Source organism: Bufo gargarizans, chromosome 6, assembly GCF_014858855.1.
Source record: "Bufo gargarizans isolate SCDJY-AF-19 chromosome 6, ASM1485885v1, whole genome shotgun sequence".
Lineage (NCBI taxonomy): Eukaryota > Metazoa > Chordata > Amphibia > Anura > Bufonidae > Bufo > Bufo gargarizans.
This window is the reverse complement of record NC_058085.1, coordinates 323,070,890-323,094,008: the sequence shown is the minus strand read 5'-3', so window position 1 is coordinate 323,094,008 and position 23,119 is coordinate 323,070,890. Positions and strand designations below refer to the sequence as shown.

The following is a 23,119-nucleotide window of genomic DNA, read 5'->3' as shown; positions in this document are numbered from 1 at the left end:
ATATTTTTACATGCATCTAGTAATTGTGCAGTAATGTTCTCACATGGAGTGTTCCTTTGCTCTAAGATTGCTCCAGTTTGAAAATTCATAATTCTATTGCTTGAGATGATGCTGTGCATAGTAACAAAACTAAGTTAGCTCATGTCTGCCAAACCAAAGACTCCTCCAAAAGGACAAGCGACTTATCCTTAGACAGCTGTTTTGGGGTTCCTTTCCCTATTCAGTACAGAGATGGGTACTGGTCGGCTGGATGATATGCCTTGACTATTGATAAGAATCACTCTAATTTTTTTCTTTACAGCTGTAACTGTTTGCATATTTCTACTACTGTATATTGCTGCCAATATGTTCTACACCTATCTGCTTCTGGGCAAACGAGGGATCCTATCCAAGATCTGGATCGCTGCACATTGGGAGAAGAAACTTACTAAAGCTCACATATTTGAGTGCAATCTTGAATCAGCCATTCAAAGCATCATGGTGCCAAAGGTATGTGACCCTTTTCCTGTCACATTTCTGAAATATTTAAGTGTATGAAAGGCAACAACAAATGGATGAAAACATTTCTGTAGAAGCCTGACACTAAGAAAAATGTCAAGGTCCTACAGAAAGCTGTCTTAATCTCCAATTCTTCATACTGGTATCTTTTGAGCTCATAACATATTCTGACGTTAATTTTGGAGGTGATGAGGCTGTCAGCTTGAACTAAGTCACCCCCTCATCTTCTAGTACAGAATCTTTTCTTACTATTACTTACTTTTTTCTTCAAAGTCACCAATTCAGGGATTATATTCAAAGTGTCCTCCATCAACTCAATGGGGCAGATTTAGTAATCCTGTCTAAAATACTGTATAATCAGCCTAAAGATATGTAAGAAATCTGATTATCAACAATTTTAATGTTACATAATGATAATATTGAGCAATAAAAATATTCCTACGTAAGTTCTAGAGGACGGTCAGCAAAGAAACCATACCAACAAAAATGTATATTGAAAAAAAGAGAAAATATAGTCAATTGTGCGGCATTAATATTGATAAAACACAAATAAACCAATTATCAAAAGATAATAAAGAAGAACTTCTCTTAATAAAACATATTTCAACAGATCATAACACAGCTAAATATGAGGGACAGAGACACCATAAAAATTTATAACCAAAATCAAAACTATTTAATGAAATCCTGGAAATAAGCCATATAACATGACCAACCAACAAAACAATATTACACAATCTAATAACAATGCATAATAACCATTCAGTAATGCAAAATCATTCATATAGCTACCCAGAATTTAGTTTAGTTCCTTTTGGCACAGGTGCTCATAAGCTACCTCCTTCCCAGGAAGACTCCCAGGACAACACTTACGTAAAAATATTTTTATTGCTCAATATTATTATTATCATTATTTTATATTAATATTATTGATAATCATATTTCTTACACATTTATCACAGTGGCTCATACTGGAGGATAAATGTGGTGCAGGCCTAGATACTTTGAGGGAGATTTTTCTCGTGCACGGCATTGGGGGACACAGCACCATGGGTATACGTCCAACTACCACTAAGAGGCACTAGACACAAAAAGTGTTGGCTCCTCCCAGGTGAGCTATACCCTCCCCACAGGCACGAGGCTATTGAGTTTTAGTCTAGTGTCCGTAGGAGGCAGACCTGTCCTGCTTTTTTTGCAGGTCCTGCTGCTTTTTTATTTTTTTATTTTTATTCTCTCTTCTGCAGGTCTCAGTGATCTCCACTGTTATACCTGCTGCAGGCTGGGGCTCCATCATGTTCCACTTTAGTTGCCCCCCCCCCCCTGCGTGCGTGTACTTCGGTACCATTGCCGGTCACCCGGTCCCCACAGACTGCATCCGTAGTGGCTTGCCGGCATTCCCACGGTTCCCGTGTTGAGTCTGCCAAAGGGGTGACCTTGCGGCGCCCGAAGACATCGGATGGTGAGTATATCAGACGGTGAGTATATTCCCCTGTCCCTGTGTCCCTGCCCCAGGGTTAGGTTCTCTCCTGTGGCCAGGGGGGTGGGATCCACCTTAGCCGGGGTCCTGGGAAGCCTCCATCTTCCTCCAAGACAGCCCCCCCTTTTTTCTTGGTGGGGGGGTTATATTCTTGTTTCCCCTTCTTTCTCTTCCCCCTTGGTTGGTTTTTCTCTCCTCCTTGGCCACACAGTCTTCTCCCTGGCCTTCCCCGCTACTTTAGTCCCCTAGGCTTCTGCCGGGACTAGGCCTCATTTTCCATGGCCCGTTCCCGGCTCCCACGTGATCCGCCCATCCCCAGGTGTCGCTTCTCCCCCCCTACCCTCCTCACCTAGTTTTGTGGGTCCGAAGGGCCCTCGATCGGACGCGATTCGCCCCGCCCCCCTCGCTCTATTCCCAGACGCCTCATAAATCGAGGCCCCGGCTTTTGGGCCTGCTAGGCCGCTATCTTCCCGGCCCCTCCTCCTTGCTTCCCGCGCTTTTCTGACCCCGCCCATCCCTCGGGAGGGGCTAGCTCCTCCACCCTTTCCTGGTCTAATGTGGGTTTTCTGTTGGAGGGGGTGGCTAACCCCCCCTCAATTGCTTCATTTCTCCTGCAGCCCTCCTGACCACATCTTTAGCTGCTGCAGCTCTTTGGGGAAAATGGCATCCGGGTCCAGATAAGACAGCCTCTGCTGGCTGCTCTATGAGGGTCTCCTCTCCCAGCTTCTCCTCGGATCGCCACGTGTTTCATGTGCGTCCGCTGTCTACGAAGGCTGCCATGCGGTCAGCCTGTCCCTGCTTGTGTGCAGTACCTCTTCCCTGACCAATCCTTTTGTGTAGGTCCCCCCTGAATGGGCTCCCTCCCTGTCAAAGCCATGGGAGCCTTGCCCGACTCTCCCAATCCCTGGCGGAGTCACTGGACCGCTACCTACCCAAATTGCGGCCACCTCTGCCCTCCCAGGGTCCTCCCTGCAGATGGAGAACGCTCAGATACCGGGTCCGGCAAGAGGTAGCTCACAGTACAACCTCGGGTGGTCTCAACAGGGTTCCACCCCTGCTCGGCATCCTCGGGTCCTCCCCAGGACAGGCCTGAGGCTGGTGACGAATCCTTTCCTGTCAGCCCATCCGTTGCCTCTAGGGACACCTCTGCATCGATTCCTTCGGAACACAGCATCAGGCGGTCTTCCTCCATACAGAAGCCCTCCGGGAGGTCAAGACTAACGTGCACGGAGGAACCTCTCCTACCCAGGGTTGGTATCCCCTCTAGTGGATTTTCGGATGGCGCTCCCCTGACTGCAAAAGTATTCAACCGCACAGGTGAGGCAGCCGTCCCCGTGTTTAGCATACTGAGTCACCTACGTGGTGTCTCTGGTACGTACGCCTTCTCCTTAACAGGGGGGTACCTGCACCACTGCCATAGGCTGTCCCTGACAAGCCTTCCTTGTTCCCCTATACCAGGGGCTATGCTCTACACATTTGAGAGTGTTTCCACCGGGTCCCCATCCTGGTGCTGGTGTTCGCCACTCTACCTCATTACAGGGGGTCCCTGTTCTAGGCAAGCTGTTAGCTCAGGCAAACGCCTCCTGTAGTTTGGTGAGAAAAAGCAATTATATCTGTCTGTTTCCAACCGCCTTGCTCCTTTCATAGGTAGAGTATCTACACCTACTCCAGATGCTGAAGCCATTACTCCTGGCTGGCTCTATGGTGTTCTCAAAAAGAAATGGAGAATCTGGAGAAATTCCATGCAGCACTTGATGCCCTGAGGAGAGGGGAAAGTTTGGATCCAGCGCCAGAACCTGCGGCGACTGTGCCCAAAAGTCCGGGTCCTGTACCTGAGCCTGCTGCAACTGTGACGGATACCTGCAGCAACGCAGCGCCCGAGAGACTGGAGGATCAAATAGCCAGGTTAGAGATTCACCTTCATAGCCTGCACAGACTTGTTGCGTCCAGAGAGGCGCCTAAGCGCCTGGATAAAGAGGATCCCCCAAAGGACTCAGATGTTCCTGAGCCTGTAGTCAGGGTTTCTGTCCCTGCCAGCTGGGCGACCCCCAGAGTTGAGCCCGCTGTGACGGCACTGGAGAGACCCTGATATGTAAGGAGCCGGGTCCGTTGCCTACAGCCAGCGCCACCCAGGCACAGGGAGTCTCCTGAAGCGTTGAGACCTCCTGTAGTGTTAACCCATGTGGCCTATATCAGTAGCAGGCCCATTTATGTTCCAATTGCCTGCCAACACCATTTTGTGGGCCCAGCCATACATGGATCCTCGTGTCAGGCCAAGGCTTCAAGCAGAACCAGGATGTACCACCACTGATAACCAGGGAGGACTTGATAAATACCTGTGAGTAGGCCTGCTAGGCCATGTTTGTTTTTGCTGAAGGACCCTTATCACAGTGAACTTAACTGTTTCAGGACAGAAGTCCTTTGTTTTTGGCCCTATGAGCTGCTGCCAGTTACCCACAGCCCGTGGTAGTTAAAAAACCACTGAGTATACCAAGTGCTCTGCTGCCATACCGTTTACAGGACCCCCTGTCTGCTTCAAGGACTTAAGCCAAGTTGTGCCTGTTTGTTTTTCTTGCACCTTAACCCTTTTTACCCCCTTTTCAGGTTGATTAGGGGAAATCACAGCACTATTTTATATGCCAGGGAAAATAGCCCCTGAGATGTGGACTTTATGTTCTGTGACTTTTTTATGTGCAATCTTAAACTCAAAGTAATGTGCCCGGAGATGACCCTAATTCATGTGGGCCTCTGAGATGCTGTTTTATGGACTATTGTGTATTATTATGGACTATCCTGGTTATCCTTGACATGCTGTACCAGGTCAGCGCCCATGTTCCCTGTTCTATCCTGTATGAAGAGAACGAGGCCCCTTTTCACCGGACTTGTTTCCTTTGGCAGCAGAGCTGTCTGATACGTGTATTGCAAATGTAGATGTGTGTGCCTGCTTTGCATTCTTTTTGTCTTTCAGGCTGCAGTCTCCAGCTGGGCAGGGCCCCTTGTGTTGCGCCGAGGACGGGCAATGTCAAAGCAACTGTGTATGTAGTGTCCCACTAGGTAAATGCGGGCACTACACAAGGGTCAATTGGGCCACGTTGTTCTCCAAGTCCTGTGGAACAGTGGCATTGTATTTTACATTGCGTTTTAATGTATATTGCTATGTTTTTATGTGTATTTCCCCCTGTTATTTGTGTATCAGGCCTGTTAGGGGTAGTTCCTCCTCCTAGACAGTAGAGGGAGCTAGAGAACCCCTAGTATAAATTGTCAGGTCCTGTTCAGGGAAGTCTGTGTAGAATCAGGAGTCTGTGTAGACCCAGAAGAGAGTGTGCATTTTAGCCAGAGAGGAGCTGAGGGCCACCTCCTGACATGCAGCTAGACAGCCCAGGTTTCTAGTTGCCACCAGGAGAAGAAGTTACCTCCTGAGAGAAACCTGAAGTTCCCATAACCAGAGCAGAGCCAAAGTGTTTCCAGCCAACCTGAGGGCTGAAGGGCAGAAGGATTTTACCTAAAGCAAGGATATATATATATATATACCTGAGGAAGTTTCCCTAACCAAGGATAAAGCCATCAATAGGGCATATGGGCCTTGGGATAAAGACAGACAGGATTCTGAGGAAAAGTGCAGCCTGGTCTGTAAGTGTTTTAACCCTCTGTGTATCTTGCAAGAACATTGTACCTGCCATTTGTATAAGCCTGCTAGTGACTGCTACTGACCTATGGAACTTTACCAAAAGACTGTAAAAAGTTAACTGTTTCCAGTAAAAGGAAGTTTTGGTTCACCACAACAACGTGTTCCTCAATTATTCCTATCATAAATTTGTGTGCCACTGTTACCGGCACTGGCGTCATGAATCTTAAAGGAACCTTGCCCCCGGCACATTAAACACCTGCAACATCCAGGGCACCTCATCTACCATCAGGCCTGGTCCCTATACACTGAGAGTGCCCCAGAGGTCTCGCCTCTCCATCACTGCTGTACGCCTGCCCAGGGTCTTTCAAGAAAACTGTGAGTAACCCAGAGTAACCCTCGTTTTCCTAAGTAACCGTGACCTCACCATCGCGATACCCTGCAGGGCTGCGTACTGCAGAACCGCTTGCCCATTCCGTGTTTTTCCCTGTTGGGTCACATGGTTCTCCTGCACCTGTATGCCCAACCGGTGGCATAGCTGTTCTTTTCCTACCCTCGGGGACTGCTTTGGGACGTCCCATGGTGCTGTGTCCCCCAATGCCATGCACGAGAAAATTAGATTTTTTGTACTCACCGTAAAATCCTTTTCTCGTAGTAGGCATTGGGGGACACAGATCCCACCCTATGTTTTTACTTCCGCTTCTCCAGGCTGGTCTCTTGATCTTTCCCGGTACGGGAGTTGTTGGTTCCTTGCTTTTCTTCTCTCTCCTACTGCTTTTGGTACAAAGTGAATAGCCTCGTGCCTGTGGAGAGGGTATAGCTCACCTGGGAGGAGCCAATACTTTTTGTGTCTAGTGCCTCCTAGTGGTAGTTGGACGTATACCCATGGTGCTCTGTCCCCCAATGTCTACTACGAGAAAAGGATTTTATGGTGAGTACAAAAAATCCAATTATTGTCTTCCTACATCAGTTTTCAAACACCATTGTGACAAAATATAGTTGCAAATGCTGTGTGTATGCTGCCCTCATCACTTTCCAAAAAGGGTGTGTGGTAAGGGAGGGGGCAGGGCAGTGTGCCAGGGACATTCATCTTCATTTACACCAGTGTTGACAAGAGCAGAAAATTAAGGTATTAAAAAATCTTCCCCTTTCTTCTAACTTTGCTTACCTTGTGACAGAATTTTATGCCAACATTTAGGGCATAAACCACACAATTTCCCACTAAGCCACACCTTTGTATCACTAAGCCACACCTCCTTATCAGTCGAGGGGCAGTGGATTATGTATTCTTTTTTTTTTTTTGGCTTTTACTTGATTTAGGGTACTTTCACACTTGCGTTGTAAAGATCCAGCAGGAAGGTCCGTCGTCAGAACTGCCTGCCAGATCCAAAAATCCATGTGCAAACAGATAGCATTTGTAGACGGATCCGGATGCGGATCCGTCTAACAAATGCATTGAAACACCAGATCCGTCTCTCCTGTGTCATCCGGAAAAATCATCCGGTATTTTTAAAGGTCTGTCCATGCGCAGACCGGAAAACCGGATCCGTTTTGCCGGAACACTTGATACCAGATCTGGCATTAATGCATTTCAATGGAAAATAATGCTGGCATTCTGGCAAGTGTTCCGGAATTTGTACAGAGAAAATACTGCATGCTGCAGTATTTTCTCCGGCCAAATACCGTTAGAGTGACTGATCTGAAGACATCCTGATGCATACTGAACAGATTGCTCTCCATTCAGAATTCATTAGGATAAAACTGATCAGTTTTTTCCGGTATTGAGCCCCTAGGACGGAACTCAATATCGCTAGTGTGAAAGTACCCTTATAAATATGTCTAAAATAAGATAAGCAAAATAATCCATCAAATTTGGCACCAGAGTTCAGATGCAACCACAATAATAAATGTGGGCAATTGAGAATAATATTTTAAGGTGAGAATTAAACTTCTGCTTCATTTCATATGACAGGTCATGATCGCCCTTAGAACCTCAGGTCATTTACTTCTTGGAGTTGTACGAATATATCACCGAAAGGCAAAATATCTTTTAGCGGATTGCAATGAAGCTTTACTGAATATGAGGATTACATTTCGTCCAGGTGAACTGAACGGCTAGACTCCAAACACTGACAATATTTTGCTAGATTGTGATTGTGTGTTCCTTATAGCTTTTTGACTTTTTACAGGCGCTTTGGATCTTACAGAAAATAACCAGGAAGCAAGTTACAATGCTATCACTCTACCTGAAGAATTCCCAGACTTTGATATGCAGTTGCCTGATTTAAAGTATTACTTCAAATTATTATTTTTTTGTCTCTGGGGAAATTATTTATTCATAGGTGGCATCAGCCAGTTTCAGTTTGGTTACTGGACAATCAACACTAATAGTAACTGTAGTAATGCCTGTATGCCTTATGGAAGTTAGTATTCAACCCCACGGCAAGACATCAATAATGAAGCAAAATTAATTTGATATTAACTCAAAAGGAAACTTCTTTTTATGGACTGTGCCATTTATAGTAGGGCATTTATAGGCTTTAAAGCAATAGACCCAAGGCTGTAGCTCTCTAGCTGTTACACAACAATAACTCTCAACATGATGAAAGGTGTCGTTTTGCAACACCTAGAAGATAACAGTTTGGGGAACACCACTGTGTAGGCTAAATTATAAGAGTTGAACTTGTAGGGTATATTTTTATTTGAGCCCTATTCGACACAAACCTACATTTAATACTCTCCGGTATGTTTTTACAGTGTAATTGATGTGGTTGATCATTTCACACTGAACCAGAGCCGAGTGGAGGACATAACAATTCAAGAGGAGGGTGACAGACAGCTTAATTTTCATGATAGCTTTGGTGAGATCATATATTAGATAACTTATTCATGATTTAGACACATTGGGCCAACTCCAACCTGCATTAGAAAAAGGCACCTGTAAACTATATGGATTACACATCTAATAAATAAACCACAATATCCTTGCACAAACTGTATACTCTGGAAATAAATTTTAAGATGTTCACATAATTTTGGAAACATCTAGCCAACATGCTGCAATTTACAGACTCATAACCACTGGTGGCTTTTTATCGTTTGTTACTACAGGTGATGACCTAGAGACATTCAGGCATGGCTCTGCAAGTGATGTCTCCTTTGAAGTTAGCAACACCAGTGTCTTACCTGAGCACAGTTCTGCCCAATTACCTGGTGACACTAGAGACATTTTTGCTGATGACCTTTTTGGAGATGAAGGAACAGATTTTTTTGGTAAGAAATATTTTAAGCTGACCAAACACAGATCAATTTGCTCCTGATTGAATGTGAGCTCCAATTTTTTTCACCACTGAGACACTGGTTGAGACTTAAAGGGAACCTGTCACCGGGATTTTGGCCATAGAGCTGGGGACATGGGCTGCTAGATGGCCGCTAGCACATCTGCAATACCCAGTCCCCATAGCTCTCTGTGCTTTTATTGTGTTAAAAAACCGTTTTGATCCATGTGCAAATGAACCTCATATGTGTCCTGTATCTGGAGATGAGTCCAGCGGAAAGGAGCCCAGCACCGCCCCGCGTCCTCCGAATCTCCTCTTTGCTGGCTGACGTCACAGAGCTGGAGCGCCGAAATCTCGAATGCGTAGTTCGTTCCCTGTGCTGATGCCAGCACAGGGAATGAACATGATGCCGACACTGCGCGTGCGCTAGCTCGTGCATCGCGAGATTTCGTCGTTCCAGCTCTGTGGCGTCAGCCAGCAAGGAGGAGATTCGGAGGATGCGGGGGCGGTGCTGGGCTCCTTTCCGCTGGACTCATCTCCGGATACAGGACACATATGAGGTTCATTTGCATATGGATCAAAACGTTTTTTTTTAACACAATAAAAGCACAGAGAGCTATGGGGACTGGGTATTGCAGATGTGCTAGCGGCCATCTAGCAGCCCATGTCCCCAGCTCTATGGCCAAAATCCCGGTGGCAGGTTCCCTTTAAGGTGGATTTACACATACCAATGAGCAGCAGATTGTTGTGAAGGAAGCAATCACTTCCACAGTATGAAGACAAGGGATCACTATTGCGATCGCTCGTCCTCATACAGCTGCATTGCTTCTGGGCAGCAGAGAGCTGTTTAGACAGCACAATCTTCTGCCCAGAAATGATAATTTAGGTAACTGCACTAACGTCAGTTTGACCCGATGAACAAAAGTACATTGTTTACATATAGAATATAGTTTTCATGTATTCTTTTCATTATTAATTTTTTTAGAAAACAATCAGCTTTTTAATGAATCTAATATATTAAGTGTGGATAAAGATATGAGGCAAGATATAACGCTTCCTCCGGAGGATGAACCACCAGAAGGTAATTGCTTAGGATTTGTAAGCCAAAAATGATGAATTCTGGTTAAATGATGTGTATCCTGCATGTGCGTATTAGTGTGAACACATTCAATAACTCACGGTTTTAAAAAGGAACCCTTGTAGGAAAATCCCAGAGCTGAAAACAGATATTGCCATATGAAATATATGAAATCTGCTTCCTTATTTTATGAACACAGACACTAATGGAAAAAAAAATATAAGCAAAAAAGATTCTATGTATACTAAGGAATCGGAGTGAAATGTTGCAGTTAGCAGGAGGTATGGTTGTTATTTTCCTCAGCAGATGTTTCTTTCAAGGCCTCCTAATTTCAATAACCTTGAATGCAGAAGCTCTCATTAACAACTTGTATCATTCTAAAAGGCCAGTCTTTCCTAGGTACAACACCTCTAATGCTCATTATTGATCAACCAATAACTCCCACAGGTCTGTAGTGATGGATTGATGCTTTGCTATAGAGAATATATATTGGTTACTTAGTATATTATTTGATGTGCATTTTATTCAGATGAAGTGCAAGATTCACCTTTGGATGATGATCCAGTTGCAAACAACACAACCCTGGTATCCAATGAAGAAATTGGCTTTGTCCTGGAGCCTGTTGATGTTTCAGGTACATACAATAGTGTAAATAAGCAAGCATAGTACATGTTCCATTAGGATTTTTGGGAAGTGACCTTTTTATTGTAGATTAGCGTGAATAATAATTCAGTCCGCCAAAAATCAGATCTTAAAAATACACTACCATAAGTAGAAAGGGCTATCCTCTTCTGCAATGTGGAAAAAAATAGGCCCTGTTCTATAATTTGTTGAACGGTCACATAGATCTGCAAAAATTACGAATGTGTGCATAGCCCCATAGACATTAATGGGTCAGTGTACTATGCGCTGTTATGTACACTGAAGAAATATACATGTTGTATTGTGTGCATGAGCCCTAACAGAATAGAAAACCTAACATGCACTCAGTAAACTATGAATGTAGTATATCAGAATATTATGTATATTATAGGTTTTAGTACTTCTTTTAAAACAAAACTGTGAAGGAGACCGTTGTTTTACTACAAATGTTGCTACAAATCTATTGGTGACATTTTTTAGCTGTTTTCCCCCATCGTTCTGCATTTAATACCCCTTAATGACAAAGTGAAAACAGAGTTTCAAAAATGTTTCCAAATCTATTACTAAGGAAAAACTAATATTTTGCATGTGCAAGTATCCAGACCATTTGCTATGACACTTGAAATTTAACACTGGGAGCTAGTGTCAGACTGGGCCTAGGGTCCACCAATACATTTCATTCTGAGGGCCTACTGTAAAGCTACATGTAAATATTACCTGCCCACACAGCAGCAAGATGCTACAACATGATTGATCATATGGGCCCTTACAGTGACTTTGAGAGGGCAAGAGGATACAAGCTAGCTTGACTCTGTGCCTAGAAGTCATCTCAGCCACCTGATGCATCTATAATAATAAACCAGTTACTATGTTAAATAATGTGCCTGGCTTTTTTATATGAACATACTGTAGGCTGCTTGAGATGCTGTTTGCTGCCTATCTGTATACCAGTCTACTGTGCCATGTGTCACTAGGGGCCACCTTACTTAGGGCCCACTGGGGGGTTCATCTGTTCTCCTGTGGGCCAGTACAAGCCTGCTAGGGGCCTCCCATTTTTCCTGATCACCTTTGAGATGTTTCTACACCATGACTGGAGTCAATCTGTGGTAAATTCTGCTGATTGCACATAATTTGGAAAGACACAGCCCTGTCTACATAAGGTCTCAGAGCTGATAATGCATATCAGAGAAAAGACCAAGCCATGAGGAAAGAACTGCCTGTAGAACTCAGAAACATGGTTTTATGGAGGCACAGATGTAGAGAAAGGTACAAAAACTGCTGCACTGAAAGTCCCTAAGAGCACATGGGGCCTCCATAATTCTTAAATGGAAGAAGTTTGGAACAACCAGTACTCTTCCTAGAGCTGGCCACCCCACCAAACTAAATAATTGTGGGAAGGTCAATTATCACTGCAGCACTTGATGAATCTGGGTAGAGTGGCCAGAAGAAATAAGCCTCCCCTCAGTAAAAAAAAAAAAAAAAAGAGGGGTTGCTCCCTGGTGTGATACCTCCTAGGCCACTGTATTAATCCCTGTGGGTCTATATACCTTACTGGATCATGTTGTACAGACCCGGCACAACACTAGTGAAGGGTGAAGTTCCTCCACACTAGGAGGAGAGACCAGGCTGCTTCACTCGTTCGCCAGACACTGCACGCAGGGGGCCGGAAGAGAAGTGAAGACATAAAAGCTCCCAAAGGTAGCAGATAAAGTGAGCTGCATTTGATTCTTCAAGGTAGGTGTTTTATTGCATACAAGCACATAAGAAACTAATTAAAAAAACAACAGCTATACGTTTCAACAGTGGTCTGCCATCTTCATCAGGCTGCTTCATCAAGGTAGGTACAAGTTCAAGTTATCTATACACAATGATGACCTGGAAGTGAATAGTACATAATTGCTTGTAATATGTAAAACACTGATAAATACATGATGCAAGAAAAGTATATAAAGGAAATTGAAAAATAATACCTGCATTAGAATGGTTGTGCTAAAAATCAATGATTAAATGATCAAAACATGCCTGGGTGAAATATATGAGTATTAGAGGACAGGAAGTGACATCACAAGCGTTACCTAGACAGGTAAACATTAATGTGCACACTTTGAATATACAGAGGGAAATCCCAAAAAGTGGAAGGGATATGGTGATTAGAACTACACAGCAGTCGGAGGTATGATGAAGCATACAATTAGAGGATGATGCAGTGTGCAGAGGAGAAGAAGAACATTAGCTCAAGATAAGAAGAACACAAGAGGCACAGTGGAGGTGGGGAGACCTAGATGACAAACAACAAAAAGAGAGTTTAACCCCTTAAGCCACCATGACATGACAGCCAGCGATCTCAGCTAACCAGCCTGGGACCAATGGGACCGGTGATCGCTCTGATTGGCTAATCTGTACAGACTAGCCAATCAAAGGATTGAATTGCCGGCTGAAGGTTCTGATCCCCACAGTTCGTTACTTTTCCCGCACGGTGTATGCCATAAAAGAAAAAAAAAAACATTTTGCCCACCTCACTTCCCATAAAATTGCATAAAAATTGCTAAAAAAAAGTCGTATGTTATTATTATTATTATTTATTATTTAAGCGCCATTCATTCCATAGCGCTGTACATATGATAAGGGGTGCACATACATAATACAGACAATTGCACTAATCATAAACAAAATGAGTTACAAACTGGTACAGAAGGAGAGAGGGCCCTGCCCGTGAGGGCTTACAATCTACATGGTATGTACCGCAATATAGTACCAATCAAACTGTCACCTCATCCCACAAAAAATGAGGCCCAACATAAGACAATCACCCAAAAAATAAAAAATATGGCTGTCAGAAAATGGAGATACAAAAATATGTTGTTGTTTTTTCAAAAGTGCTTTTATTGTTTAAAGCTGAAATACACAAAAAAATAGACATATTAGGTATTACTGCGTCCGTAAAAATTGCTATATAAAAAATATCACAAGATCTACCCCCTAAGGTGAATGACATAAAAAAAAAAAAAAAAAAAAAAAAAGATAAGTGCAAGATAATGCACCTGGGGCGTAAAAAAAATCTGTGGTACAGTCCTAACCTCAGTATCTGAGGAAAGGGATTTAGGGGTCATTATTTCAGAAGAATTAAAGGTAGGCAGACAATGTCACAGAGCAGCAGGAAATGCTAGCAGAATGCTTGGGTGTATAGGGAGAGGCATTACCAGTAGAAAGAGGGAGGTGCTCATGCCGCCCTACAGAGCACTAGTGAGACCTCATTTGGAGTATTGTGCGCAGTACTGGAGACCATATCTCCAGAAGGATATTGATACTTTGGAGAGAGTTCAGAGAAGAGCTACTAAACTAGTACATGGATTGCAAGATAAAACTTACCAGGAAAGAAGAAAAACTGCTACAAGAGGAAATAGTTTTAAATTAGAGGGGCAAAGGTTCAAACGTAATATCAGGAAGTATGACTTTACTGAGAGAGTAGTGGATGCATGTGCGTTATGCCAAACCTTGCAGGGGAATTATGTGTGAGGTCACGGTGTGAGCAATAGGTGGGCCGAGGTAAATACAGTTCTGGTTACTCACGGTTATGTCGTCCCTGGGCAGGCTTGCATAAGTAAAAAGGAAATGGCACAAGGATTCTCTGGGGCACAATCTGGTGTAAGGGACACTGGCCAGATGGTGGTTTGAGGTGCCCTTGGTGGTCTGTATTAATGTGCCAGTGGCAAGGTCCCCTGTAGTAGTGATGCCAGTACCTTTTATATGGAGGTACAACCATTTACTGTTGTATTAATAGAGGAACTTGAGTCTGAGGCAAGCAGGATGAAACTCAAAATGGCACTTTACTGAAGATGACCCTTGATAACAATACATCCAATGGCATTAAAACAGTCTCTTGATACAATCCGGCATTAAGGCACAATCTCTCATACATATGTGGAAAGGGAAATGCAAATCCTCAATGAAGTGCAGGCTCTTGTGATACATAAGAAAGCTACTGCTCAGACTAGGCTGGTAATAATGAGTCTTACATTGGTCACAACTCCAGCCTGATCCTAATCCTTGATTAAAGGTGCTTTTCTGAATCCTGAAACTTCTATTCCAATGTTGTTCTGACAGTTGGCCTGACTGTCCTCAGGATTTAAACTGGAGATGTAGATGCTTCAAGCTATCTCCTACACCTACTACAAAGGTGCCTAATAAGTCCTCAGGTAATGACCATCTTGCTAATCCCCCGTCCCGCACAAACGTGACAATTCCTTAAATACTCGGCTGCATACAGTCCAGACACCGGTCACCCCGGAAGAGCGATCTACAGGAGTGGACCGCTCACCTCCAGGCAGAACGATTGCAGGCCTCAACACTGGGCTATGGAGCCGACAGGGACAGAGCAGAGAGGCCAGGAAGATGCCTCCCTCCAGATACTCAGCCACATGGCTCCTGCTCTCTTGCAGGCTCACGAGAGAACTGTATCGAACTGAGCTCTCACCTGGACCAACCTGAGCCCCTCTGAACTGGCCTGGATTGACCTCAACCAGCAACTGAACTGAACTGCACAGCCTAACTTAGGTCTGACCTAAGCTATATATACAACCGCTCCATCCCGTGGAGAAACAAGTGCAGTGCACCCCGACCAGGCCTGCGCAAAGGATACTTGCATATGGAATCACACTGTGACATGGAGAATATGACAGGAGATAAAATACAAAATATAGGCATATCACATGACATTAATACATGATAAAAACACGTTTGCGAGGGCCCATGGTCACTTGAGTGGGACACTGCACATGGAATAGCCTTCCTTCAAAAGTGGTAGCTGCAAATACAGTGAAGGAGTTTAAGCATGCATGGGATAGGCTTAAGGCCATCCTTCACATAAGATAGGGCCAGGGGCTATTCATAGTATTCAGTATATTGGGCAGACTAGATGGGACAAATGATTCTCATCTGCCGACACATTCTATGTTTCTAATAAAAACTGTGCCAAAAAAGCACTTTTTTGGCACCTTACATCACAAAAGGTTACTATGAACGCTTGCTAGCGATGATCTTTTCAATTCTCGGCTCGTATAAAGGACCCTTTAGGGTCAACTCTATGAATGTTCTTGAATTGCCCAGCCAGGGCCCTGACTTGAACCCAATCGAACATCTCTAGAGAGACTTGAAAATGGCTGTCCACTGACTGTCCCCATCCAACCTGACAGAGCTTGAGAGGATCTGCAGAGAAGAATGGCAGAAAAAAAATACAACCTTCTACCCAAGAAGAATGGAGCTGTAATTGTGGCCAAAGATGCTTCAACTAAGCCCCAAGTTAGGGCTCTTTCATACAAGCGAGTTTTCCGTCCAGATACAATGAGTGTAGTGAACCCGGACCCATTCATTTATATGGGTCTGTCTACATGAGCATGATTTATCACTGATCATCTCTGTGTTCAGGAAAAATGTTCTATATTGTACATTTTTCACTCGGCTCTGGCTCCATAGAAATGAATGGGGCTTGTGTGAAAAACAGAAGGAGTCCGGATGCAATCTAGATGCAATGCGGTTTTCACTGATGGTTGGTAGGAGATGTATATTGTTATTCTAGGAAAACAACGAAAAATGTCTAGCACTGAGATGAATAAAAGTCTTCAATCTTTATTCCATAAGTTTAAAAGAATACAATTCTTCACATGGGGAGTGCGGGCTTACCTTTTTGACCTTCATATTGTTATTCTTCAGGTTTTTTTTTCACGCTCATGAAAACACATGCAGTCCGGAAACAATCTGGATTGTAAAAACCCACACAGTGAACACAAGCACTGATTGAACTTGTAAAACCATCAGCTTTTTCCTAAACAGACCCTGACCCAATCTGTATCGCTCGTGTGAAAGAGGACTAAAGGGATTTTAGTTTTCCTTTTCAATAAATTATCAAAGATTTTGAACATTCTGCTTTCACTTTCTCATTATGGGGCATTAAGCGCAGAATGACGGGGAAAATGTGAACCCTTTTTTTTTTATTTTAGGAGCACAAGGCCGAAACATAACAAAGTATGAAAACATATGAAAGTGTCTGAAGACTTTACAAATACAATATAAATTGAAATGACATGGGATACTTTGTTAATAGCCGTCTTCATTTTTAAGTGCTAGAAAAGAAAAAACGAAGTAAGAGGAAGCGTACGTTAATGGTGGATGATGTGAAGGAGATCCCAAGCAGTTGCATGCAGGAACAACTGAAGGATACATCAGACACTGTCACCACAATGGATATTGCTCCCCCAACTCAGCACCTTATGGAGTGGAAGCTGAAGGGTGGAGTGCAGTGGCTACTGTCTCACCCAAGTCAACCAATAATCAACGCTGACCTGTTACTGGTAAGCAGTTTCTACACAATTAGCACCTTTGCTTCCACTGGGGTCCTTTGAACCTGGCCACCATCAAGGGAAGATCCACAAGGAGTTTGTATATATACATGTGTGGTTTCCACTCTTTACTCTTTTATATCATACAGATGATAATACAGATATGACATATTTACTTTTTATGAAATGTTTTGAGTTTGTCATCTATATAGATGTCTTTATGTGTTTTGTTATATAATTGTGACAAGATCTTGCTCTTAAAAGGTCTTAAATCACAGGGCATAAATCATGAATTGCTAATGAACTCCCCCCTCCCAACAAAGTGTGAAAGGAAAAGTAGGAGAACGGGTTCTTTATACAACTGGTAGAGTCTTCTTTGACTGACCACTCAGAATTTAGGGGGGTTGGGAGGCCAAAACAGGGATAAAACTGTTGGGACTTGGAAGAAAACCAGACACTTACTTGAAGACCAGAAAAAACTACATGGTGCAGAGTATTAAAGAAAGGTGGCCTGTGTGGAAAGGTTGGACAAACAACTGACCAGAAAGAGGAATAATCGCATGTAAGGTAATCACATGTAAGGTAATCATATCGCATACGGGGAGCATATTGAATACACATGGCTTACATATAAATATCTTTTGTATATGTTTTCAGTACATTTTTAAATGCAGTTGCTTACATAATTTACACTAAAGTACTATATGGCACAAAATGCATTGTGCACTCAGCTTTACTGGTATTTCTGTAAAGAATAAATCAAGGCAACTGGACTTACTGTAGATTTCTTGAAAACGTTTCACTCGTTATTCCGACGAGCTTTCTCAATTCTGAGTGACTGTACAAGATTCTCTGGGAATAAATATGTAACTGAATCAACATCTGGTAATTATACCCAGCAGGGGGTCAGAGGTCATTATACCCATCATGGGGTCAAAGGTGTTGATTCCATTATCCTAATTGGAGTCAGTAGGTGATAATGACCTCCCAGAAAAGGGTGTCAAGACAGCATTTACTGGTATTGTATGAGAATTGCATCTGTAACAGTAAAGTCTTTGGGCACATTTATAGACATCAATTGTTTTGTGTTATTTGAGAAGTAAGCAATTTGCTTATTTGATTAGTAAACAATTAGCTTTTCTGATGTAAAATGTCAAACTGACTCCTATGTATTTAACGTCATACAGCTTTTTACACAACTCCAGAAGGTGGCTATCCCCAGAGATATGCAGGAAGAACCAGCAGAGCCTCCAAATAGAGCACTTCAACATGAGCAAGAGGAGTCTGGTATGAGTATAGATGAAATGTTATGACAGACTCTACTATACTCCAAGTATTTTGGTTGTTATGGGCAAGTTGTTTTTATGTAAGGCAACTTTCACACTGGCGTTTTGGCTTTCCTTTGTGAGATCTGTCATGGGCTCTCACAAGCGGTCCAAAATGGATCAGTTTTGCCCTAATGCATTCTAAATGGAAAAGGATTCGCTCAGAATGCATCAGTTTGCCTCCGTTCAGTCACCATTCCGCTCTGGAGGCGGACATAAAAACGCTGCCTACAGCGTTTTTCTGTACATCCTGGGATGCAGAGCGAGACGGATCTGTCCTGACACATAATGTAAGTCAATGGAGACAGATCCGTTTTCTCTGACACAACAGAAAACGGATCCGTCCCTATTGACTTTCAATGGAGTTCATAACGGATCCGTCTTGGCTATATAAGACATAATACAACCGGATCCATTCATGACGGATGCATACGGTTGTATTATTGTAACTGAAGCGTTTTTGCAGATCAATGACGGAGCCGCACAAAACGCTAATGTGAAAGTAACCTTAGGCGTAAGGCTTCTTAGTGGCCATTTTTGTGAAGATTGTACAGCTGTAAAATTAAATTTGCATGGATCTATAATTGTTCTTACTTGTGTTCATAGACTTACCCCAGTTAAAGGTAACCAAACAAACAGATGTCAACTCCTTTATTGCTGAAGATCCTTTATGCACACTAGACTTGAATGACCATCATCAAACAACAAGTGATATGGACAGCTCTGTGCACGAGGTAAGGACTAATGTTTTGTGCATCATCAACACACATCTTCTGACCATAGTATACAGTTAAGCATAAGGAAATATCTGGGGAAAAAACTGAGACAAAAACATCACCTACACAGTAAGATCCAGACATAGTTGAGGTTCTGACTTGACTACTTGTATTTACACATTACGTCTTGAAATGCCTAAGATTATACTGAAGAATCTGTGTCATGTGTCATATATTAATATGATTTTTTCCAGGGAAGTAAAGCCTCTGCTCCTACTCTACCCAAGACTTTTTGACAAATTTTCATGCCCCCACACTGAACATCCTTTAGCGGGTTTAAATCAGTTTGCCATCCTACTGTAAAAGTCAGTGGCCCTGGAAAAATACAAAAAGTGTCCCCATTTTGTATTCGGGTCCAAACCGATGGAAGGCCGGGCCACCACAAGTAGGCAGGGCCAGTAATATCATATTGTGGCATATTATATCACCACAACAGAGCCAAATATCAGTCTATCACAAAATACTGCCCCCATCAGCACAAAATACTTCCCCAAAAACTTAAACTGGCCGGCTGTAAGGAGGGCTCAAACGGCCCCTTGGGCATAGGCCCACCGGGAGATTTCCCTGTAATGTCTATGGCCAATCCACCCCTGGTAAAAGTGATACTTTTTGCTGCCTTTTTGGGGAACTCATGACTAAAGAACACCAAGGTTGAGTCAGTTCCCACTTCTCTTTCTATGTTCTAGAAAGCTACTACTACCATTTAGGATTTTACTTTTCCCTTCTCATTGCTGAATGAGGATTTTTAACCTGCACAAAAAAAGGGCCAAACCATTTAGCAGTTTTGTTAATTCATCTGCAACCCATTCCTGCAAAAAAAATAAAATAATATGTTTTAGAGAAACAAACAAGGGGAGAAAATGCCTTTTTTAGAATTCAAATTTTTGTAGTGTGACACCTAAAGAGACATGCACCTTTCACACATTATTATGCTACTAACTTGTCTGCATTGTTATAGGAATATGTTGATGGTTTGTTGGGTAATTCTCCGGGATACCTGGATGAACAACTTAGTGTGAGTATTGGGGACTAAAGAGTAATTCGACTGAATTATTACTCTTTAAACTCTCTTGTGGACAGGCACATGTATTAAACTAGTATTAATTATTGCTTCATCTGTGACTATTTTGTGTGCTGTTATATTCTCAGGAACCAACACAAAGGAGTATAGAGAGCAATGATGAGCAGCAATGGAACAAAAGAACACATAACCTACTGCAGGGCCTACGAGTAAGAACCCTGTCTAATAAGACAAGTAAAAGAATGTATTGCCCATTACTATATAGGAAAGCCACGGTAGAATCAATGGCTGTCAACTTATTTTGTGTATGTATGGGGAATTTAGGTTTTTCCTTGAACAGACATTGTACAGAACAAACCATAGCTATCAAGATCATTGTTACAGTGAGGAACAGAAGTATTTGAACACCCTGCGATTGCAAGTTACTCACTTAGAAATCATGGAGTGGTGTGAAATTCACATTGTAGGTGGATACCCACTCTGAGAGACAGAATAAAAAATAAAAAAAATCAGGAAATCACATTGTATGATTTTTAAAGAATGTATTTGTCTTGCACTGCTGAACATAAGTATTTGAACACCTGAGAAACAGCAAGAATTCTGTCTCTCAAAGACCTGTTACTTAGTAGCACCTGTCTGAGCTCTTTAAAGACACCTGTCCACCCCACAGTCAGCCAGATGCCAACTACTATCATGGGCAAGACCAAAGAGCTGTCAAAAGACACCAGAGACAAAATTGTGGACCTGGAAAGGGCTTTGGGGCAACTGCCAAGCAGCTTGGTGAAAATAGATCAACTGTTGGAGCAATTCTTAGAAAATGGAAAAGGCTAAAGACAACTGTCGCCCTCGAACTGGCGCTCCATGCAAGATCTCACCTAGTGGGGTATCACTGATGATAAGAAAGGTGAGGAATCAGCCCAGAACTACAAGGGAGGAGCTGGTCAATGGCATGAAGAGAGCTGGGACCACAGTTTCAAAGGTCACTGTCAGTAGAACACTACGCCGTCATGCTTTCAAATAATGCATTGCACGGAAGGTTCCCCTGTTCAAGTCATCACATGTCCAGGCCTGTCTGAAGTTTGCCAATGACCATCGGGATGATCCAGAGGAGGCATGGGAGAAATTCATGTGGTCAGATGCAGGGTCGGCGCTATAATAAGGCAGACCAAGCGGCTGCCTTAGGGTGCAGAGACGGGGGGAAGGGGGGGGGCGCAGAAAAATGAAACTTTTTTTTTAAATACCCTATATTTTTTTGCCCCTGGGTCTTATGGGGCGAATACTAATGAAGCGCTTCCATTTTGAAAGCGCTTCATTAGTACTGGAGGACTGGGAAGCGGTAAAGGATTTGTACTCACCACTTCCTGGTTCTCCACTCGGCTGTCTACTGTAAAGGGCTGCGCACCATGTGACCTCACTGTGCGCAGCCTTCACAGCTGACAGCCGAAAACGGAAGGAAGAAGAGAGAGAGCGCTGGTGGTGAGGAGCGGCGGCGTCCAGGAGCAGGAGAGGTAATTATTATTATTTTTATTTTATTTTTTGCTGATGGCTGACATGGGGGGGAATGATGGCTGACATGGGGAGTTATGATGGCTGACATGGGGAGTTATGATGGCTGACATGGGGGGGCATGATGGCTGACATGGGAGAGCATGATGGCTGACATGGGGGCATGATGGCTGACATGGAGGCATGATGGCTGACATGGGGGCATGATAGCTGACATGGGGTGCTGATCTGAGGCATTGGGGGTCTGATCTGAGGTCTGATTAACATTGGGGGTCTGATTGCTGGTCTGACCTGAGGTGCAATGGAAAATATTTTGTTCTTATTATCCTCCTCTAAATCCTAGGTGCGTCTTATGGGCCGGTGCATCTTAGAGGGCGAAAAATACAGTCCTCAAACCAGCGATTGTCTGAAGCAGAGAGAAGATACCAGGACCACACAGAGAAGAAGCCAGCTGCTGCAGACAAGACCCGGGCCAGGTGAGCTGTGATGGGGGGCGCACAAAATGTAAATTCGCTTGTGTTGGCAAAAATCCTTGCACCGGCCCTGGTCAGATGAGACCAAAGTAGAACTTTTTGGCCTAAACTTCACTCGTCGTGTTTGGAGGAAAAAGAAGGATGAGTTGCATTCTAAGAACACCATCCCTACTGTGAAGCATGGGGTTGGTAACATCATGCTTTGGGGGTGCTTTTCCCCCAAAGGGGGACAGGATGACTGCACTGTATTAAGGAGAGGATGAATGGGGCCATTTATTGTGAGATTTTAAGCAACAACCTCCTTCTCTCAGTCAGAGCATTGAAGATGGGTTGTGGCTGGGTCTTCCAACATGACAACGACCCGAAGCACACAGCCAGGATAACCAAGGAGTGGATCCGTAAGAAGCATATCAAGGTTCTGGAGTGGCCTAGCCAGTCTCTAGACCTAAATCCAATAGAATATCTTTGGAGGGAGCTGAAACTCTGTGTTGCTCAGCGACAGCCCCGAAACCTGACAAATCTAGAGGAGATCTGTGTGGAGGAGTGGGCTAAAATCCCTGTTGCAGTGTGTGCAAACCTGGTCAAGAGCTACAGGAAACGTTTGACCTCTGTAATTACAAACAAAGGTTTCTGTACCAAATATTAACACTGATTTTCTCAGGTGTTCAAATACTTATGTTCAGCAGTGCAAGACAAATTCATTCTTAAAATATCATACAATGTGATTTCCTGAATTTTTTTATTTATTCTGTCTCTCAGAGTGGGAATGCACCTATAATGTGAATTTCAGACCCCTCCATGATGGGAGAACTTCTGTTCCTTACTGTACATGAAAGAGGAAACAGTTGAGTGTAAACTTTCATATTAATATTTTTTTTTTTTCATTTGTTGTGTAGAAACTGAACCAGTCTGGTGTGAACTCCTTCAGTTTGCAGAAACTCTGTAAGAACGACAAGAGGAAAGCGGTATCTACCAAGTTCTACAGTTTCCTGGTGCTAAAGAAACAGTCTGCCATCCAGATGACACAGAGCACTCCATACAGCGAGATCACTGTCATCCCAGGACCTAGATTCCATACCCTGTGA

At 43.4% G+C, this 23,119-nt stretch overlaps 1 protein-coding gene across 1 annotated transcript; it reads left to right on the top strand.

Annotated features, from left to right (window-relative positions):
• Window positions 1–345: 345 nt before the first annotated feature.
• On the top strand, window positions 346–23,119 carry RAD21L1 (RAD21 cohesin complex component like 1). Its single transcript, XM_044299682.1, has 13 exons — window positions 346–489; window positions 7,573–7,702; window positions 7,790–7,889; window positions 8,358–8,461; window positions 8,712–8,873; window positions 9,864–9,959; window positions 10,486–10,590; window positions 16,716–16,945; window positions 18,121–18,220; window positions 18,865–18,992; window positions 19,993–20,049; window positions 20,184–20,264; window positions 22,931–23,119. The coding sequence occupies exons 1-13, from the start codon at window positions 346–348 to the stop codon at window positions 23,117–23,119; spliced, it is 1,626 nt and encodes a 541-aa protein (XP_044155617.1).

Bases quoted from the DNA above. Each gene is read 5' to 3' on its own strand.
- RAD21L1 (XM_044299682.1), top strand. From the start codon at position 346: ATGTTCTACACCTATCTGCTTCTGGGCAAACGAGGGATCCTATCCAAG. The intron at 8,462-8,711 runs GTGAGATCATAT...TTGTTACTACAG, and splicing joins TAATTTTCATGATAGCTTTG to GTGATGACCTAGAGACATTC. The intron at 20,050-20,183 runs GTGAGTATTGGG...TTATATTCTCAG, and splicing joins ACCTGGATGAACAACTTAGT to GAACCAACACAAAGGAGTAT.